Source organism: Melopsittacus undulatus, chromosome 8 (assembly GCF_012275295.1).
Source record: "Melopsittacus undulatus isolate bMelUnd1 chromosome 8, bMelUnd1.mat.Z, whole genome shotgun sequence".
In the NCBI taxonomy this organism is placed as follows: Eukaryota; Metazoa; Chordata; class Aves; order Psittaciformes; family Psittaculidae; genus Melopsittacus; species Melopsittacus undulatus.
This window is the reverse complement of record NC_047534.1, coordinates 16998642-17018947: the sequence shown is the minus strand read 5'-3', so window position 1 is coordinate 17018947 and position 20306 is coordinate 16998642. Positions and strand designations below refer to the sequence as shown.

General features: G+C 52.3%; 1 protein-coding gene across 1 annotated transcript in view; it reads right to left on the bottom strand.

Moving 5' to 3' along the window:
* The window catches only part of LOC101881532 (mitochondrial Rho GTPase 2), a 47864-nt gene extending 27634 nt beyond the window's left edge, over positions 1–20230 (bottom strand). Inside the window, exons 1-24 of the mRNA XM_031050212.2 lie at positions 20186–20230; positions 19356–19531; positions 19092–19268; positions 18684–18807; positions 18176–18346; positions 16988–17111; positions 15625–15692; positions 15428–15531; positions 14341–14553; positions 14070–14132; positions 13750–13818; positions 11522–11632; positions 11283–11428; positions 10942–10999; positions 9035–9153; positions 8705–8866; positions 6378–6496; positions 5067–5183; positions 4288–4523; positions 3421–3560; positions 2783–2913; positions 1514–1644; positions 793–954; positions 386–514 (exon numbers count right to left, since the gene is read on the bottom strand). Coding sequence (XP_030906072.2) covers positions 386–514; positions 793–954; positions 1514–1644; positions 2783–2913; positions 3421–3560; positions 4288–4523; positions 5067–5183; positions 6378–6496; positions 8705–8866; positions 9035–9153; positions 10942–10999; positions 11283–11428; positions 11522–11632; positions 13750–13818; positions 14070–14132; positions 14341–14553; positions 15428–15531; positions 15625–15692; positions 16988–17111; positions 18176–18346; positions 18684–18807; positions 19092–19268; positions 19356–19531; positions 20186–20195 — 3060 coding nt within the window. The 5' untranslated portion in view covers positions 20196–20230. The remainder of the gene's footprint in view (positions 1–385; positions 515–792; positions 955–1513; positions 1645–2782; positions 2914–3420; positions 3561–4287; positions 4524–5066; positions 5184–6377; positions 6497–8704; positions 8867–9034; positions 9154–10941; positions 11000–11282; positions 11429–11521; positions 11633–13749; positions 13819–14069; positions 14133–14340; positions 14554–15427; positions 15532–15624; positions 15693–16987; positions 17112–18175; positions 18347–18683; positions 18808–19091; positions 19269–19355; positions 19532–20185) is intronic.
* Between the last annotated feature and the right edge of the window lie 76 nt (positions 20231–20306).

The window sequence follows — 20306 nt, the reverse complement described above, 5'->3', positions numbered from 1 at the left end:
CCGCAGCTTCTCTGGGCACCCTGTGCCAGCGCCTCAGCACCCTCACAGGGAAGAACTTCTGCCTAAGAGCTCATCTCAGTCTCCCCTCTGTCAGGTTAAAGCCATTCCTCCTTGTCCTGTCCCTACAGACCCTTGTCCAAAGCCCCTCTCCAGGTTTCTTGTAGCCCCTTCAGGCACTGGAGCTGCTCTGAGGTCTCCCCTTAAGGAGCCTTCTCTTGTCCAGGCTGAACAAGCCCAGCTCTCTCAGCCTGGCTCCAGAGCAGAGCTGCTCCAGCTGCACAAACAGGGACACTGGGCCAAGTCCCACAGAGGGTATTGGCTGCTCTCTTCCCCAGAGGTTCAGAAATGCAATAGCAACCCCCTTTCCTCCCTTTGCGGGCAGTACCTGGAAGTTGATATTGGAGTGCATCTGATAGTCCCACACCTTGATGACTTTGTCACCAGCAGTGAGCAGGTACCTGCCGTCCTTGCTCAGTGCCAAGGATGAACAGGACACTTTGTGCACGGGAGACACCTGAGGACAAGAAACACCACCAGCAGCATTAACTGAGCTAGCTCACGTCCTTACTTATGCTTCAGCAAGAAGGCAGGAATGCAACACTGAAAATGAGCTCAGGCTCACCCTGAGCATGACTGCACCAGGATAGCTACAGGCTTGACAACTCCTGTGTTTCTTTGAAGCCTGTGAACTCCAGAATGAGCTCTTCTCTCATTTCCCCTCCTACAGTGACATGACATTCCCAAGGCTTCTGTGACACAAGACCTCAGTGCATGAATTTCTCAGTTTCCTACCTCTCGCACCAGTCGTCCCTTCTTTGTATCAAGCACAAGGATTTTATTGGAAGAAGTGGCCACCAGGAGCTCGTCTCGAGGCACAGGAGCAAAGCAGACTCCCACTGCAGAGTCCAAGGCTGTGCTGTTCAAATTGAGGATGCTGATGTCCACCCTCAGCAGCTGTCAAACAGGGAGATACTGAACAAATACTGGAGCAAATACTGCAGAAGCCTCAGAACTCCTCTCGTGGCTCTCCCAGCATGAGGCTATGGAACCCCTCAGGCCCTTTCCTTCCCCCCTAATGAGGGGCTGCAGGGTCCAGACAATGTCCCTGCTGCCCAGGAGAGCAGCTCACAAAGACAAGTTGGAGCTGACAGTCTACACAATACTTCTTCAAATTATCTTTCTAGAGGAGATTGAAGCTGGAGAAGAAACCATGGAGCCACAGAATGGTTTGGGTTGGAAGGGACCTTAAAGACCACCTAGTTCCAACCCTCTGCCATGGAGGGGGTTGACTTTGTTGTTTCTGTCTCAAAGAATGGAAAACCAGTCTCACTGTAAGCACCCTGAGGAAGTGTCCACTGTGCAGTAAGGGCCCTCTCCAACCCTGCTGGTGCCCAAAGCCCTTGATCCATCCCATCTGATGCAGCTCATGGGAATTGCTTTTCCTGCTCACAGCACTCTGCAACCCATGCTGCCCTCCCATCCTCTCCCAGGACTAGGGAAGCCTGCTGGGTACCTCATCCAGTGAGCAGGCCTCCATCACAGTCACAATGTACTTGGAGGGTCCCACAAAGGCGAGGAGATGGCTGTCCCCACTGACCACCAGCACATCCGGACCGCTCCCAGCATCCTGAGCCACCACATTACCTGAGGGCCACAGCCAGAGAAAGTGAAGTGAGAAGCAAAGCCCATGCTGCAGCCAACTCACTCTGTGATGGTGCTGCTGGCCCTGCAGCTTCTCCTGCCTCTCAATCAGCCCTGGGTTAAGGTTTTGGCCTTGGAAAGAAGCAGCCTCTATTATAGAAGATACTACACATTTTATCTGCAACACTCAAAGTTGCAGACCTCAAAGACAAGGTCTAGAGTCATGGCTCGTTGCCTGACGTGTGGTGTTTTCAAGGAGAGCAGAACAAAGTCAAGGGAATAAAATGAATTTTAGTGTTTCTTTTTTAACATTACAAGAAGCTGTGAATGTGAGGTCTTAGCTGCAGCCTGGGCATCTGACCCCTGTGTGGAATGAAGTCAGTGCCAAACTCCTCTGTGCTGATGTCAGCCCAGCAGGCAGAAAGACCCAAAGGTCTAAAACTCACCGAAATCACAGCAATCCTTGGTTTTTATTCCGCTGCCAAAATTCCACTGTTCTGTCCCTGGAACACGGCCAGGCAGTGAACAGGGTTTCAGAGCAGAGTCAACATGCGAAGGTCCAGCTGCAGCACTGATGCCAAACTCGGGTGATTTATCTCTCCAAGCCCCTATTCCTTCTCACCTACTTCAAGAACACTTTTCTTGGGGCAGGATCCTCCTCTTTGTACAATAATGGAACTCCCTTCCCCTGCCCAAGCTTCTCCTGCTGCCACAGCTCATTTCAAAAGGGTGCATTAAACGTGACATTAACATTTCCAGACTGCCTTGTCCCTGTACTGCTTCCCCTGCCTGGAGCTCTCCACCTTCTCTGATCATCAGCACAGCTGAAGGCAGGATTAGGGGAATGAAGCAGTTTAAACAAACTGCACATCCACAGGATGGAAGGATTCAGGGCTTGGGCATGAGCAAGTCACTGTGATTCCAGCTTGTTCACAAAATCGTAATGCCAAGCAAGTGGAGAGTGTTTGAATCAGGAGGGGTAGGGAAGGGGTGGCAGTCACAAGGGTTTGCTCACACATTAACACAAATGTCACAGCTCAGAAGATTCATCAGAAAAGCTCTCCGAGTCAGGTTTGGTTTTGGTGCTAGGATGTCTGTGCTCATAAAAGGAGAAAGGCAACCCACAGCCCCAGAGTCTTACCCAGGACTCGCAAGACGTGGCTCTTCTGTGCCATGCAGCTGTAAAGAGCCAGACTTCCCTGCAAACAGGAGCTGAACATGAAATTGCCATCTGGAGAGAAGGTCAGCCCAGTGATAACAGTGCAGTGCTGTCTGAAAGAAGGTGGAAAACATAAAACAGGGGTGGGGAAAGAACAAACCAACTGCCAGGAAACAGAAGCAATGTTGAGCACAACACACTGAAGAACCCAGGAGAACAAAGTAAGCAGGGGCAGGACCCCACCATGCTCATGCCTGCAGCAGCCCAGGGCAATCAACACTCAAACTTTATAGAAAACTGAGCAGCAAGCTCAGCACTCCAGCTGTCCATGGGATGTGCTCCCTGTCTCTGGACCATCCTCTGCTTCCCATGCTGCGGCTTGCAAGGGCTCCCTCTTCAGCTGCTCCCTAGGACAAGCTTTTCCTACTGTGGGCCAACTGTCCACTGGGATGTCACAAAGAAAGCCCTCAGAGCCTTCCCAGGCTGGACTTTTCCCACCCAGAGCTGGCCACCTCTGCCTGAACACCACTCAGCTGGTACATGAGCATTGTCAAGCCCAAGAAAAGCACATTTCCCACCTCCATGATTATCACTGTGGCTCTTGCCAGGGCAGCCCTTACTTGTGCTCCACCAGGAGACTGGAGGTGGCCAGGCTGAAGGTCCACACCATTCCGTTGTCAAAGCCACAGGCCAGCATCTGCTGGGTAGGGTGAAAGGCAACAGCACATGGCACTCCCTCTGCAGCTGTGAAGTCGTACAGCTGTGGGGAAGAGACACACCACAGGCGTGAAGCTGGATAAAGGTCAACTAAACAGCCTCAGACCTCCACCGTAAGCATGTCTTACAACAGAAATCTGGTCCTGCCTGGATGGAGCTGAAGCCCAGTAAGTCCTGGCACTTAGATAAAACCCTTGGTTATTACGCCTCATTGAAAAGCAATATTCTACATGAAATTTGGGCTATTCACAAGTGCCTGTAGGGACAGGACAAGGGGGAATGGCTTTAATCTGACAGAGGGGAGACTGAGATGAGCTCTTAGGCAGAAGTTCTTCCCTGTGAGGGTGCTGAGGCGCTGGCACAGGGTGCCCAGAGAAGCTGTGGCTGCCCCATCCCTGGCAGTGTTCAAGGCCAGGTTGGATGGGGCTTGGAGCAACCTGGTCTAGTGGAAGGTGTCCCTGCCCATGGCAGGGGGTTGGAACTGGATGAGCTTTAAGGTCTCTTCCAGCACAAATCTGTCTGTGATTCAAAAGACGGAGGAAATGGAAATACTGTTGTTTAACAAAACCTTCAGGAGCTAGAGCGAAACTATGCATTAAGCTAAACCTCTCAGAATTCCATTCTTCCAGAATATTTCTTGTCCATGCCCTTATGCTCCAGGGAGGACATTTAAGGGCTCTTGAACTGTGGACCTTTGGTAACTGGACCAAACATAGACCAGGAAGACTATTAATACATATAAGACACCTTCCAAGTCTTATCTGACCCACCTGCTGCATGGAGATGAGGTCCCAAACCCGGATGGTGCTGTCCTGAGACACGGTTGCCATCTGCTTCCCAACTCCCTCCATGGAGAAAGCCAGAACAGAGTCCTCATGAGAGCGCATGAGGGTGTTGGAGTCCCAGGACTGGAGATCCAGGTAGCCCAGGTACCCAGCAGCCGTCGTGCACAAGATTCTGTGGCCATCCGGGCTGATACACACATAGCTCACTGGAGCCTCGTGCTCTGGGGAGAGACCCAGGAGTCAGCAACCCCCCCTGGAAAAGGAGCAGGAGCAGCTGGAACACAGCTACGAAAACAGATTCACATTCAGTAATGAGCATCCCACTGTCTGAAGACTGGATGCTTGCAGGTTTGAGTTTAGTGATGAATTTGTCTCTGCCCTTTCTAGAAGGCCCTGGGCTCTGCTGTTATGGTGACTGTTTCAAGAATTGTGAAGAACTGCTTGATTTCTCCCCTAATTTTCCATGGACAGATGAACCATAGGTACAAGGTTGCAGAAATCAAGACAGAGTGCCTGTGCTCACCCAGGAGATCATGCCTTTCTCCTATAAGTTACAAGGATGAACATCAATAAAGCTTGTTGGACTAGGAGACTTCCAAGCCAGTCATCCCTACTGACAGCAAGCACAAAAGATGCCTGAGGATTGCTTTAGGAGAGAGACTGCATTCATAAGAATAGCTTCAGGAGACAAGGCAGTGGAGCTCTGGCTTCACAGCAGCAGGCTGAAAGAGATGTGGAGCTCAGAAGCTCCCAGCTCTACTCACCTGCCTCTGCAACAACGCCCGAGAAGTCCAGTGGCCACAGCCGCAGGAAGCCATCTTCTGAACCCGTGGCACAGAAGTGTGAGGAGATGCTAATGCTGTTTATAGCAATCCCAGCACCTGAAAAAACAAAAAAACAACAGCAGCTTGTACAGTCGGAAAACGAAAACTCAGACTGAGGGTTGTGCCATCCCAGAACAGTCCAACAGTCCACCTGAACCAGCAGCAGAGAGCTGGGCTTGTTCAGCCTGGACAAGAGAAGGCTCCTGAAGGGGAGACTTTAGAGCAGCTCCAGTGCCTAAGGGGGCTACAGAAAACCTGGAGAGGGGCTTTGGACAAGGGCCTGTAGGGACAGGACAAGGGGGAATGGCTTTAACCTGACAGAGGGGAGACTGAGATGAGCTCTTAGGCAGAAGTTCTTCCCTGTGAGGGTGCTGAGGCGCTGGCACAGGGTGCCCAGAGAAGCTGTGGCTGCCCCATCCCTGTCCGTGTTCAAGGCCAGGTTGGATGGGGCTGGGAGTAACCTGGTCTGGTGGAAGGTGTCCCTGCCTGTAGCAGGGGGTTGGAACTGGAGGAGCTTTAAGGTCCCTTCCCACCCAAATCAATCTGGGATTCTGTGATTCTAAAACTGTGGGTTTGATTCAGGTATAAAGTTCACTGGCAAAAGCCAGCACCGGTACCAGGAGGCCACCCAAGGACATAATTTCATCTCCTCTTGGGTGCTTTCTCACCCATGAAGTGAGAACCACAGTTATACACATCTCAAAGGGGCTTGCCCTACATTAATCAGCTCAATTTGCAAAGCAAACTGGGCACTAGGTTTTGAGATATGAGAGCAATAACACTTGAAAGTGAATTCTTCCTGCTGCTAAAGATCAATGGAAGAGCTGAAAGCTGCAAAGCTTTGTACACAGCAACAAAGACTTCCCAAGCATTCTGCACAGGCTGACAAGTGAGAAACATCCCCAAATTCATCTTTTTTTAGTGGACTGCTTAGATCTTTTTCCATCTCTACATTAAGTCTCCCATCAGCAAATTAAGACTTTTTCATGTTTCTAAAAGTGGTGTTTCTCTGAAAGTGCAATCAGCATTTTAATGCTAAAATTCTTTCTTAAAATGATACTTTGCTGTATTAAGGAGGATTATTTGAGGTACTTAAGAAGCAAATAGCTACAAATGCTCTAATTGACCCAAAATAACCCTCAGCAGTAGGTAAACCACTGGTTTATTTTACCAGGGAGGCGAGTTCATTTCTGCCCCCAGATGATGGTAGGGTGCTCCTGGCTGGTCCTTCCTCCCTGCAGATGCTCCTACCTGCCTTGTCCAGCCGCTGGCAGTCCCGGAGCGGCGCGGGCAGCAGCCGCCGTGCGCTCCTCACACTCATATTCTGGTAGTCCACCTCCAAGATGTGTCCGCTCTTGCTGCAGACAAAGCTGTAGAGGAGAAAGATCCCTGCTCTGGCACTTAAGCTCCGCTCAACCAGGGTTAAGAGGGGCTGTGTCAGTGTGGTTTAGTAAAAACCCAGCCTGGTTCAGCCATTCAGCCGCCTGATGGAAACCAATTCTGGTTCATGGTAAAGTAATTGGTCAACTAGGTCCAAGGGCAAATCTACAACCAAGGATTCCCACTCTATTTCCTGTCCTTTTGAAAGATTAATTAACAAAAGATCTTAAAGCTCAGCATAGATCTCAGAAAGGAACCTCTCTGCCACAGGACACAGCCCCAGGGAAGACAGGGCCAGCTGAGCTGACAGCTCTGCTTGTGGAACAGTATGTGGCAGCAACAAAGGTCTGACTTTGATGATTAAAATAAAACAAGGGAAAAAAAGCATGTATCTGCCTATATGCAAGAGGCTATGCACCACACTGCCAACAGAAAGCGAAACACAGGCCTCAGGTGGAGCCTGCAGTGTGTGCTTGCAGCTCAGAAAGCCAACCGTATTCTGGGCTGCATCAAAAGAAGTGTGACCAGCAGGTTGAAGGAGGTGATCCTGCCCCTCTACTCTGCTCTCATGAGACCTCACTTAGAGCACTGTGTGCAGTTCTGGTGTCCTCTACATGAAAAGGACATGGAGCTGTTGGAACAAGTCCAGAGGAGACCACGAGAATGATCAGGGGACTGGAGCACCTCCTGTATGAAGACAGGCTGAGAAAGTTGGGGCTGTTCAGCCTGGAGAAGAGAAGGCTGCGTGGAGACCTCATAGCAGCCTTCCAGTATCTGAAGGGGGCCTAGAGGGATGCTGGGGAGGGACTCTTCATTAGGGACTGTAGTGATAGGACAAGGGGTAACGGGTTGAAACTTAAACAGCAGAGGTTTAGATTGGATATAAGGAAGAAATTCTTTACTGTTAGGGTGGTGAGGTACTGGAATGGGTTGCCCAGGGAGGTTGTGAATGCTCCATCCCTGGCAGTGTTCAAGACCAGGTTGGATGAAGCCTTGGGTGACATGGTTTAGTGTGAGGTGTCCCTGCCCATGGCAGAGGGGTTGGAACTTGATCTTAAGGTCCTTTCCAACCCTAACTATTCTATGATTCTATGATAAATATGGCAAAACATCAGTATAGAACCACAGAATCCCAGACTGGTTTGGGTTGGAAGGGACCTTAAGCTCCTCCAGTTCCAACCCCCTGCCATGGACAGGGACACCTTCCACCAGACCAGGTTGCTCCAAGCCCCATCCAACCTGGCCTTGAACACTGCCAGGGATGGGGCAGCCACAGCTTCTCTGGGCACCCTGTGCCAGAGCCTCAGCACCCTCACAGGGAAGAACTTCTGCCTAAGAGCTCATCTCAGTTTCCCCTGTTTGTTTGAACCCATTCCCTTGTCCTATTGCTACAGCCCATAATGAAGGGAATGGCAAGAAGAAAATAATGTTTCTTGGGCTGTTGTCGTGGTTTAAACCAAGTCCACACACAGCTCGTTCGCTCACTCCCCCCCTTGCTCCCCCAACTCCCGGAGAGTTAGGAAGGAGAATCCAAAGAATGTAGCCCCCATGGGCTGAGATAAGAATAATTTAATGGCTAAGGTATAACACAAATCACTACTGCCATTACTACTACAAATAATAATGATAAAGCCAATAACAAGTGAAGAGAATACAACACCTCACCAGCCACCGACCCATAACTCACTCCACTCTGCCCGACCGAGCACCGACCGATACCTCCTCCATCCCCCCAGAGCTCCAGCCCTTCCGGGTAACTCCCCGTTACATCCTGGGCATGACGTGTTGTGGTATGGAATACCTCTTTGGCTAGCCTGGGTCAGGTGTCCTGTCTCTCCTTCCTCCCGGCCTCCCCTCCTCCCTGGCAGAGCATGAGCTCAGAAAAGGCCTTGGACAAACCAAACACCCGAGCAGTAACTCAAGACATACTTGCTATCAGCAACCGTTCTCAGCCTGAAAGTCAAAACACAGCACTGCACCAGCTACCAAGAAGGAGAAAAATGACTGCTACTGCTCAAACCAGGACAGCTGTTCTCAAGCAGTCAAATCTCTTTCGGGAAGCAAAGTGTGCTGAACAGGAGAGAAGCTCTCCCATCTCCAGGAGGCACCTGATTCTAGAGGGAAAACCCTGTGCTCATGCAGAGAATGCCAAGCATCCCTCCTGGGTGGCAACCCCAGTGATTCCCTCAGGCCCTTACAATGTGTGGTCCTCGCGTTCCCGCGTGGCTGCGTGTCCCTCTTGGAAGGCCAGGCCAGTGAACTCCAGGGAACGGTACTCGCCCACATCGACAGGACAGGAGCGCAGCACTCCACTCCGCACTCGCCACAGCCTGATGTTGTCCCAGCCACATGACACCATCCTGTCCCGGGAGAGGCTGCATGAGCACCAGGGCAGGGACTCTCCCAATGACAGGCCCCAAGGGCCACCAGTTACCAGTGAGGACTGGGAACAGAAACACAGCACCATGATTCTACCCCCCAGGCTGTGCCAGAACCAATGTTTTTGATTTATTTCCTTTGCACCTTACCTGGTATCATCAAAAGGAGTAATCTTCAAGGCCTGGATGTCCACATCTGTGTGTGCTTTGGCCAGCACAGCCACCTCTCCACCTCGGGTCACCTGAGCAGTATTCCACACCACCACCATCTGAAGCAAGAAAAGATGCCAGAGAGGGACTCTTCAGCAGGGACTGTAGTGATAGGACAAGGGGTGATGGGTTCAAACTAAAGCAGAGGAAGTTCAGGTTAGATATAAGGAAGGTATATATACTGTGAGGGTGCTGAGGCGCTGGCACAGGTTGCCCAGGGAAGCTGTGGCTGCCCCATCCCTGGCAGTGTTCAAGGCCAGGTTGGATGGGGCTTGGAGCAACCTGGTCTAGTGGAAGGTGTCCCTGTCCATGGCAGGGGGTTGGGACTGGAGGAGCTTAAGGTTCTTTCCAACCAAAACCAGTCTGGGATTCTGCGATTCTCTACTGGCAGAGCTGCTCAAACGTGGAAACCTTGGCAGCAAAAGAGCTTTTTTGTCATCCAGCTGACCAGCTGCACACATGGGAACATCCCCAGAGCTGGACACAAAGTACTAGTAACAGGGTTGAAGCAGGGGAAATAAAACCCCCTCACACAGAGGGTTCAGGACAGTCCAACAGCTTTGTAAAGCTTCATGGTAATATGCTTCTCTAGCATCCATAATTACAGGTTCTGAATCCAAGGCCTGCCTGGCAATAGGGATCAGACTTGGAAATAAAATCCAGAAGAGTGGGAATTCTGGCTGCTGAGATACGAGATCTCTACCAGGGCTGAGCTGGTCTGTGGGAGCTGGAGGTAGCACAAGTCTGGCTGCACTGACTTTGCTCTGATGTGGGGTCACCTGTTCACAGTGCCCATCACGAGGGGCAAGTTTCCTTTTCCCAAAGAAAAGAGATAGATGGGGTAAGAACTGTAGGTGATTTGATTCTCTGCATTCAGAAGAGTGTTATATCCACCTCAGAGGCTGGGGTGGGCTGAAGCATCACCCTAGGAGAGGTGGTCCTGGCCAGCCCCCACCAAGGGCCCCCCCATTCTCCCATCCTGTTTTCACCCTATGGGTCCCTCCTCCCCAGTTGCAGCTTGCCTGCTCCCACGCAGCTCAGGGAGCACTGCCATGTCCTGGGACAAAATAAGGGAGCAGTGTTTGGTTTTCCTGCAGGCAGCACCTAGTGAGCAACAGCACAGCTAATTGCTGGTGGTGGTTAGAAAGGGATCAGTGGATAACAACAGTCCCACTGATAGAGCAAACCCCCAGTCCCATGAAACAATTTAATTTTTGACTGCTACACGTGGACTCTACCTCATCCCCCACCTACAATGGTGTATGGCAGCTCCAGTGCCCAGCATCCCTCCCAACAGTGATGCCTGTGAGGCTCAGGACTGAAAGATTAAACCTCACATCTTGCCCTAAATGCTATAAAAACCTCAAAGGATTTGGGACTCTGCTCAGTGCCGAACCTCTCATTTCAATTCCCACTCCTCCCCTACATGCTTGCAAACCTTCCAGCTCAAAATGCCACACAAACATGTCACCCTCAGCCCAGTGGGCTGGAATGCTGTGGAGGCAACGGATACAGGCAGAATCACACAGCTGCCTTCATCACCCCACCTGGGCTCCTAGCTGGGACCACACCAGGGAGAGAAACAGCCTCAGAGCTCAAACTGAGCTGCTTCCAAAAGAATTTGTTTGCTCACCGCTGAGGAACATGTGTGTGAATGCTCACAAGCACCAAGCAGAAGGTAAGTGATTTCTAAGGAGGTAATGAGAAAGGGAACTCCCTCTGAGTGCAGTGAAGAACACATCTAGGAAAGCCCAGAGCAGACGTATGTCTGCAAAATAACTACAGAATCCTGGCACTTGCTCACTCACAGGGCAGGGAAATCTCCAAACCCAAACTCGAGCTCTCACCGTTTTGCCATGCCCATCCTTTCCGACGCCGCACAGAACAGCTCCACTGTAGGAAAAGCTGCAAGAAGAGACACAGTGAAATGCAGCTCTTGGTACCCCAGGTGCATCTCAACAGGGAATAAAAGGAGACAAGTTGTGAGGATGAGGAGACAGCAAGACCTGAGGGATAAGCTCAGGAGGGAGCTGGCAGCATATTGGCTGTTCCAGGCCAGTTGCCAGCAGGGCTGAAGCAGAAGCTGTAATTCACCCCTCATTTATCACTCAGGAATAGCATGGGAAAGCTGCTGTGCTGCAACACCGTACCCACACAAATACATCCCTGCACTCAGGCTGAAACCCACCTCAAGGACAAGAGGGAGTGGATGTGGGTTTTGAACATGGAGAGGCAGCTTCCCGTTGGGAAGTCCCAGAGGCGCACGATGCTCCGAGGACCAGCCTGAGCGGAAGCCAGCAAGGTGCTGCTCCCATTGAAGGCCAGTGCTGACACCTGCAGGAAGCACCGGGATAGAGCTGGGACTGGGGGTACATCTGGGGTACATGGACAGTGCTGCCACGGGGCTTTGTAAGGAGTTACACTCACCTTATCCGTATGCCCAATGAAGAACCTCTGCTTCCTGGAGCGGATCTCCAGGGTCACGATGACCGCATGGCAGGGGTAGACCACTGCAGTGTTCTTCTGAGCCCACAGTGCCTGCAGGACCCAGACAGGAATGAGAGGGCTGCAGATCCTCCAGAGGTGCCCCAGGTCTTCGGGCTGGACCTGCAGGGATTTCTTCCCCAGGAGCTCTGCACACATGTGCACATCGCATACGAGTATTATTCTAACTCACAATGGAAAACTAAGAGCCTAGCTAAAATCCTACTTCATTCAGTGGATTGATTGTACAATCATGTCTACTACATGAACAGCAGATATAAGGAAAATGATGTTGGCACAGTCTTGAATGGACAAGCGGAACTGGAGGATCTATGCCAACGTGTTCACAAAGTTTGCAGAGAGGGATGCAAAGGTGCGTGTTCCCTGGTTTTGGCCATCTAGCAGGATGTTCAGCAAAGAGATGGGTTAAACCAAATTGAATTATAGATCAGGTTGAGGATGCAGGGATAGAGCCTGCTGCAATGGGAAGAAGTGGCTTATTTCTGGGTCTCTCTTAGTTAAAGGCTGCCATCAGATACTCAGTCATCAGTAGACGTATTTGTGGTGTGAGCTGCTGAGGGCTGATAATGGGGTCAGCGTTTGGACTTGATTTTGCTGCTCCCAGCCAGTGAGTGTTAATGACCTCTTCGTCACCAGTAAAATGAAATGTCATTCTGTCTCTGGAAAGGCCAAGGGTACTTTGAGACATGATAGTATGGATTTCCTGCAGCTGGTAAGGCAATAGTCTGCTCCTGTGCTCATACGGAGAGATCACCAACTCGTAACAGTCTCCCATCCAACACTGAACAAAACCTGGTGTATTGTAACAAGAGAGGATATGGCTTTGCAAGCCATCTATGTGGGTCATTTGTGGTTTAATCTCTTCTGAACTGATGCCTGGAAGTTGAGGCTGTGGAGTAAGTGACCAGGAAGCAGTGTGCTGGGATAACCAGCTCTGGTCAGGGAGAGTGACGGCTGGAGCAGATGTGGGGCTGTGCTGTGCCTTATTGCTCCTCTCCTGCCCCCACAGCTGGTGTGTGGGCTGTTACCTACAGCTCAGTCCTGTATATATCCCCACACTGATGCTGCTGCCTTATCTCCTTGTCTGTTTACCCTATTCCCCTCTCCAGGCTTGCTCCATGTCGTTGCCTTGCTCCCATCATAGGATCAGAATGGTTTTGGGTTGGAAGGGACGTTAAAGCTCATCCAGTTCCAACCCCCTGCCACAGGCAAGGACACCATCTACTAGATCAGGCGGCTCCTGTCCAACCTGGTCTTGAACACTGCCAGGGATGGGGCAGCCACAGCTTCTCTGGGCACCCTGTGCCAGTGCCTCAGCACCCTCACAGGGAAGAACTTCTGCCTAAGAGCTCATCTCAGTCTCCCCTCTGTCAGGTTAAAGCCATTCCCCCTTGTCCTGTCCCTACAGGCCCTTGTCCAAAGCCCCTCTCCAGGTTTCTTGTAGCCCCTTTAGGCACTGAAGCTGCTCTAAGGACTCCCCTTAAGGAGCCTTCTCTTGTCCAGGCTGAACAAGCCCAGCTCTCTCAGCCTGACTGAGGTGGGTTGTGTCATTTCCAGGGGATCCCATCCCTTCCCCAAAGGCTTGCTGAGCTTATGAGGTGTAACCATGGCCAGCTGTGAAGCCAAGAAAACAGGAGCCTCCAGTGTGAACTGCAGTAGTCTATAGGCAGGAGGGGATCTCACATGGGGAGGAATTCCCAAGATGGGAATTTTGGTTTAGTGGTGGCCTTGGCAGTGCTGGCGTAAGGGTTGGACTTGATGATCTTAAAGGCTTTTTCCAACCTGGTTGATTCTATGATTCTATGACTGAACCAAAATGACCTTTTCTTTACCCAAACACAGACTGCAAGCTGGGCTCCTGCAAGGCACAGCACCACATGGAAACAATATGAAACCCCCTCCAGACTCCTGCAAAGCATCTCTATTTTAACATGTTAAAACACAGAAGCCATGAGATCTAAAAGGTCCCCTGATTTCTAATTCACCATCGTAACACCAGAAGACTCATGCACAAACAAAAGCTTGTACTCATCTGTTTTGGGGTCATTTTCCCTATCGAGCAGCGCATTCAACTTCCTTTTATACCTCTAAAGTCAATACCCTGGGCATGGGATTACAGATCAGCTCCCCAAACCATCCGAGCTACTGACCCACTTGGTGCTGCAGCCTCCAAAGCCAATAATCATTCTCAGCTTCAGGATGGGATCTGGTAAGAGCCTCTGGAATTAAAAGAGACAGAGCTGTTGTATGTAGAGCTGGACTGAGGTCCTCCACCCTCTGTCCTCATTGCTGGTTTCTCTCTAAAGCACGCTTTCTTTCCTGCTAGAGGGGATGGCTTTACAGTATTTAACTTGGCAGAAGCCAAATCTGTCAGCAAGAGCTGGGATTTCCAGTGTTAAGCAGCTCTCCCACCCAGGCTTGGTTACAGCCAACTTTGCAGTGGTTGCTGGGGTAAGCACCAGACTCTTACCCTGCAGGCAGCAGCTCTCCTTCTGGGCAGCACACCTGGTCCAGGGCCCTTCCTGGATGTGCTCTGGGCAAATCAATACACACACATTATTAGCTCAAGATCAGGGTCCCTCCTTCAAGGTGAACAAGTGGAAAGGAGGAAAATAACACCAGCAAAAGGGATTAACTGAAACTCCATCCGGAAGCCTGTGTTCCCTCTGCTGCTTCAGCATCAGTGGTAAGCATCCCAAAGCCACCCTTAGGCTGCTGTGACTGCTCAGTGCTTCACCCACCTCCTCCGAGGCAGCACGGACAGCTCGGGTGGCTCGTTTGCTCCTCTGGTGAGCATACACGTGGATGCCTCCGTCGCTGACTGCTGGAGACTGGCCACTGTCCCCCACATTGTGTGACTTCTGATTCTGCTCTAGCTCCTGGTCCCCAGCTGGCACAGCTGTCAGGTGAACCTCAGGGATGCTCTTTGGAATGACAGGACAGTGGTGTGGCATCTGAGAAAGAGCAAAGCCTGAGTGAGATCAGCCCTCGAGTACCTTCCACCGCTGCAAAGGCAGAGACAAGGGCACCCACATGTCTCCCAAATGACTCTTCATAGCCATACACAAAGCAGCATGGAGGCAGAGTATTCCTGTGGGTACCCAGCTTGGCCAGGTACATTAACCAGCCGCTCTCCCTGTGCTCCCAATGTTGTCCATACACAGTTCATCTCCTCCAGAGAGCAAACCAGAGCCCCACAAGAGATCCAGCCTGGAAAAGACTCAAAGAGCTGCTCTCCACTGAGCAGAAGCTAAAAGCACCAGCTCAGCACTCCCCAGTTCAGAGCAGGAATGTGGTCACACTCCTCATTTTCTCCCTCTCCACAGTGTGAGAAGGATTGCTTCTCCCCATCTTTCTCCAAAAGCCCGTCATCATGCTGTCTGGTCAGCCAGCTGAGTACCAGCTCCCCATCACCAGTGAGGAATGGGAAACCATGGGTGAGGGCAGCTGCTGTGGTCCCAGCAGTCCAGACTCCGCACACTGTTCTGCTCCAAAGGACACCTGGTTGGGTTCTTTAGCCTCTAGCCCTCATTTCTTATCTATAATTTGAAGACAACTATTCGCTGCCTTAGCTGAGATGTGGAGGAGGTGTCTGGAGATTGTGAGGTGCTTGGCATCAAGCTCACCTCTACTCTGTGCTGGGCTACACTGAGGCACCCCATCAGTAACTGCAGGGCTGCAGTCAACAGGCTGTGCGCAGATTGGGGTCAGATCAGCCACAGACAATAAGAAGCAGCTTCTTAAATAAAGGCCCCCAAAGAGAAGATGTGGTGAAAAACATGGGAGGCAGAAGGGAAGAAGTTGCAGCCTCCTCCACGAGGCACTTACAGCTTTGGGACTGGTTATCTGCTGGATGAGGGACAGTCGGTCACGGACTGCACTGGTGAGCACCACTGGCTGCTGCTGGATGGGATCATCTGGGGCTTGGCCACCTGGGTGACACAAGGAGGATATTGGGCTCCCTGGGAAACCCAAAGCATCCAACCAAAGCATCCTACCCTGGCTGCAATCCCCAGCATTCCTACCTGCCACAGGACGAGGACAGCTCTTCTGGATGGAGTCCTTTGGCAGCTTGGACCCCTCTGGTGGGAATCTGAGCAAAATCAGAGGAAGACACCATGTCACTGGGATATTGCACTGGCACCAAGGAATACCACTTGGTAACTCATGGCCTGACACAGAAGCCTCTTCGTGTGTCCTGTAAGATTTCTCCCTTTTGCCCCACCCTCCCCTAAATGAAGCATTTCCTGGGTCTGATCTACAGCATCATGTTCCAGGGGTTAACTTGGCACTGCGCACTTTAGGTAATGTTGCTAACCTGATGACTGTGATGAGCTGCAGTTTATGACCAACAGGGTTCTCTGGCAAAAACCTCATAGAAAAATGGAATGGTTTGGGCAGGGACAACTTCCACTAGATTGGGTGGGAAGGGACCTTAAGATCATCCAGTCCCAACCCCCTACCACAGGCAGGGACACCTTCCACCAGACCAGGCTGTTCCAAGCCCCATCCAACCTGGCCTTGAACACTGCCAGGGATGGGGCAGCCACAGCTTCTCTGGGCACCCTGTGCCAGCGCCTCAGCACCCTCACAGGGAAGAACTTCTGCCTAAGAGCTCATCTCAGTCTCCCCTCTGTCAGGTTAAAGCCATTCCTCCTTGTCCTGTCCCTACAGGCCCTTGTCCAAAGCCCCTCTCCAGGTTTCTTGGAGCCCCTTTAGGCACTGGAGCTGCTCTAAGGTCTCCCCTTCAGGAGCCTTCTCTTGTCCAAGCTGAACAAGCCCAGCTCTCTCAGCCTGGCTCCAGCCCTCGCAGCATCTCCGTGGGCTCCTGTGGACTTGCTTGAACAGCTCCACATCCCTCTTGTGCTGTTCCCCCAGAGCTGGACTGCAGGGGGGTCTCACCAGATGGAGTAGAGCATTGGGCTCCCACACCACCAGCAGGAACCCAGCACAGGAGCTGAGGGATGTACGCTTACATCTGCCCCCCAACAAGGTGTTACAGCCAACGACAGCTCAGCAGCCCATCAGACTCCCTTTTAACTCAGCAAGGGGCTGAACTTCTCCCCAGGAACGGTATGTCCATGTTGCTAAGTTAGCCAGGGGAGCTGTCCCAACAAGAGGTTACTGAGAGAGAGGACTGGTGTTAACTCTGGACACTGGAGTGCTCTACAGACATTTTCCTGCCCCAAAACATCACCCATCAGCATTAAGCTTAGACCAGGCTAAATGTGTTAACAACACCTAAATGCTGGACTTGGGGTGATGGCAATGTCTGCACTGAGCCCCACGTTTGTCTGAATCTGTCATTCCTTAAGCAGTGTTATCTGAACACCTTTCCCAGAGGTCTTGGAGCTGCAGTGGGGTTAGTGCCGCCAGGAGTAGCTGTACCTGATGTAGTCATAGAGGTTGTGCCATTTCTCACCCTCTGGCACAGGGAATGCCATTTCCCGTGGCATGGGTGCTACCTTGTGGCATGCCAGCTCTGCTTGACGGGCCTCGGAGAACGTCACACCTGGAGGCAGAGGGACAGAAAGAGGGTCAGGTCTCCAAGGGCTGTGGAGCTGCATTCATGTTTCCAGTGAAAGGGCACAAACTGCTTCAGGCTTTGAGAACACCTGAAAAGGACAAGCCCGAGGTGCACAACAATACACCTTTGCACTGGGTATCCCAAGGGACATCCCAGAACACAAACCCATGACTGGCACAGGGTGCCCAGAGAAGCTGTGGCTGCCCCATCCCTGGCAGTGTTCAAGGCCAGGCCAGACAGAACCTTGGGCAACATGGTTTGGTGCAAGGTGTCTCTGTCTGTGGCAGTGGGATGGAACTGGATGAGCTTAAGGGTCTCTTCCAGCCCAAATCAGTCTGTGATTGTATCCCCCAGGCCTGAGATTCCCCAGATTCTCTATTCAGTGATTCAGCAATTTCATGTGATTTGTGTTAAGGCTCTTTTCTCATTTGCTTGTCTTCTCTCCTTCCTATGTTTGTAAATTCATGCAATTCTCCAAGATAGAACAAGTTTCAGGAAACCAAAAGCAGCACCTGGAACATCCTGGAACTCCACTGATGGAGTCAGTTAGTTTGGGCAGATTACCAGTGCAAATAAAGAAAGGCAAAACCAGAGGTTTTGATTGAAGTACCTCTGCCACACTGAGCAGGGGGATCAAAACAGCAGGTTGGAAGATTTTTGAGACAAAAGAACCCACAGGATCTTCTAGCAGATAAAAGCACAGGCCTTGGAGAAGGAAGGCTTGGGAGCACCTTGAATTGTTTACCCCTGAAAAAGAATTCTGACCTCAGTAAGATATTTAACTTTGCCCTTACTGTTCACTTCTACAGCTGGAAAATGAGACGACACTTTCCTCTGGAGGCTGGGAGGTTGTATTCACCAGCACACACAGAAACTTCACGTCAGACCAAGTATTTTGCCCTTTCTGCTTCCTACCATAATGGCAGCCAAGTGCTTGACCAGGGCTAACAGCCCTGTCAGCACCACGCTGCAGAAGCCAGTATGATCCAGGCTTCCATCCAGACTGGGCTGCAGTCACAGGAGAGATGAGGCCACGCTGAGCTCCTCACCTGGGTCAAACACCAAGTCACTGGTGCAGAGGTTTTTCACCAGCAGGCTGGAGCAGAGCCTGATGCTCTTGAGGTGGCTGTAGTGGCGGTTGAGGTAGAGGGAGAGGATGGAGCAAAGGTCGAGCACGAGGCAGGTCCAACGCACATCAGTGGGGGCGTCTCCCACCAGCTCTGGGGAGGAGAGCAGCAAGTGGTGAAAGGGAAGAAGGTGCTATAGACCTTGGGCTTCACAGAACACAGATGCAAGATTAATGTGGTTAAGTGGTATTATTCACCAGGGATGACTCCCACAAGGCTTGGTTTGCCTGTGCCAAGATGGGAGGTGGGAAAACATGCCCTGTAATTCATTGCTGCAAAGCAGGGACATCCCTCCTGGGAGCCACAGTTTTGACCCCCTCTGCTGAGGGTCTCCTGCTCTTCACTCTCCTTGAATACATCAAGTCCACCCCCAAACTCAATGAATTTGGTGGTGTTGTGCACCATGAGCAGCAGCACAAATGCTCCTCACCATGCCTGGGAGCCCTGGCCGAGCCCTCAGCAGCTCTGCAGACGAAGGGGAACTGCAGCCAGGTGGCCGTGGATTTGAATTCCTTGAAGAGGCTGGAGAAGGAGATGCGAACCACTTGCTTTTCCTGATAAGACAGACACAGACACAACTTTAGTCACCCTGGTGGCTTCAGCAGGGATATGCTGCAGGGGAGAAGGTGAGTGATCCTATCTCCTGTCCCTTCCTTGTCTCCTGTCACCAGCAGAGATGCCACAAGCATGGAAACTGTTTCCAGCCTGGGATAAAACACCAGTGACAACAAAGACCAGCCAAGTTTTTCCCCCCCAAGACCACCACTACCACCCCTCAACCCTTGCATTAGCCACAATACTAATGATGGCAGTTTAACGAGGCTGCCCAATGTCCTACCTCGGTGGTGACATCCAGGTGGACAACAAAGTGCTTACGAGGCACAGGCCTGAAGAGCAGGTAGAGGTAGCGCCCGGTCAGCCCCAGTGACTGTGTCCCAGTGCGGGGCAGCTGCAGATAGCTGCTGCCGGGTATGGAGCCCCGGATCCGGTACACAGTTCCCTTCAGCCTCGTGTCCTGCCCGAACCACAGGGAGATGGGGGGTCAGAGGTGCCCACTGCAGCCAGTCCCGCCGCACCCTGGTGCCGGTGTCCCCACTGTTACCGTGAAGGCAGCCACATCTCCCTCCCTGGCAGAGCGCTTCCACTCCTCCACACGGAAGTGCTTGAAAATGTTCAGGTATGGCCGCTGCCAGGCTGCCGGTGCCACAGGTGGTGGTGGGACAGTGCCTCCCGCACTGCGGACCCCACTGCTGTCCCTGTGTCCCGAGGTTCCCCATCCTGCTGGCACCCAGTCATCTCCATGTCCCAAATATACTCAGCCCCGGTGTCACCCTTGTGCCCTGAGCCCGGTGACAGACCGTTACCAGCCCCATTACCCTCATGCTCTAAGTCCCTCCATCCCCAGTTATGGCCCCATTACCTCTACACCCCAAGTGGGCCCTAGCCCTAGTGTCACCACCCTGCTTCTAGCCCAGTGCCAGACCTGGTAACCGCCGAGCTCTGAGTGCTCCCAACCCAGTGACACCCCTGTTACTCTCGTGCTCTGAACCCCCATGGGCCGAGCCCCCAAGCTCCAGTGGCATCCCTGTTATCTGCGTGCCCGGAGCCCCACATGATCCGAAACGCGCCGCTCCCAACCCCGGCGAGGACCCTGGTATCTCCGTGCACCGAGTGTCCCCCCCGCCAGGATCCGGTGTCGCACTCACGGCTGGTGACACCCCCCCCCCCGGTTACTCCCACGCTCCGAGCCCCCAGCCCCGGTGGCACCCCCGGTATCTCCGCACCGCAGTCCCCCATGACGCGAGTCTCCCTTTGACCCCGGTGACTCCCCCGTCACCCCCGCACTCCAGTCCCGGTGACACCTCCGTTCCCACCATGCTCCGAGCGCTCGCCCCGGTACCCTCCGGTACCCACACTCCCGCCCGCCGCTACCTGCCGCCATAGCGCGCGCCGCCGGCTCAACCGTCCCGCGTGCCCTCCGCCAATCCTCGCGCGCCGCCCGACCCCACCCCCCGTCACGTGACCCACATCAAACCACGCCCCCCTCCCGGAC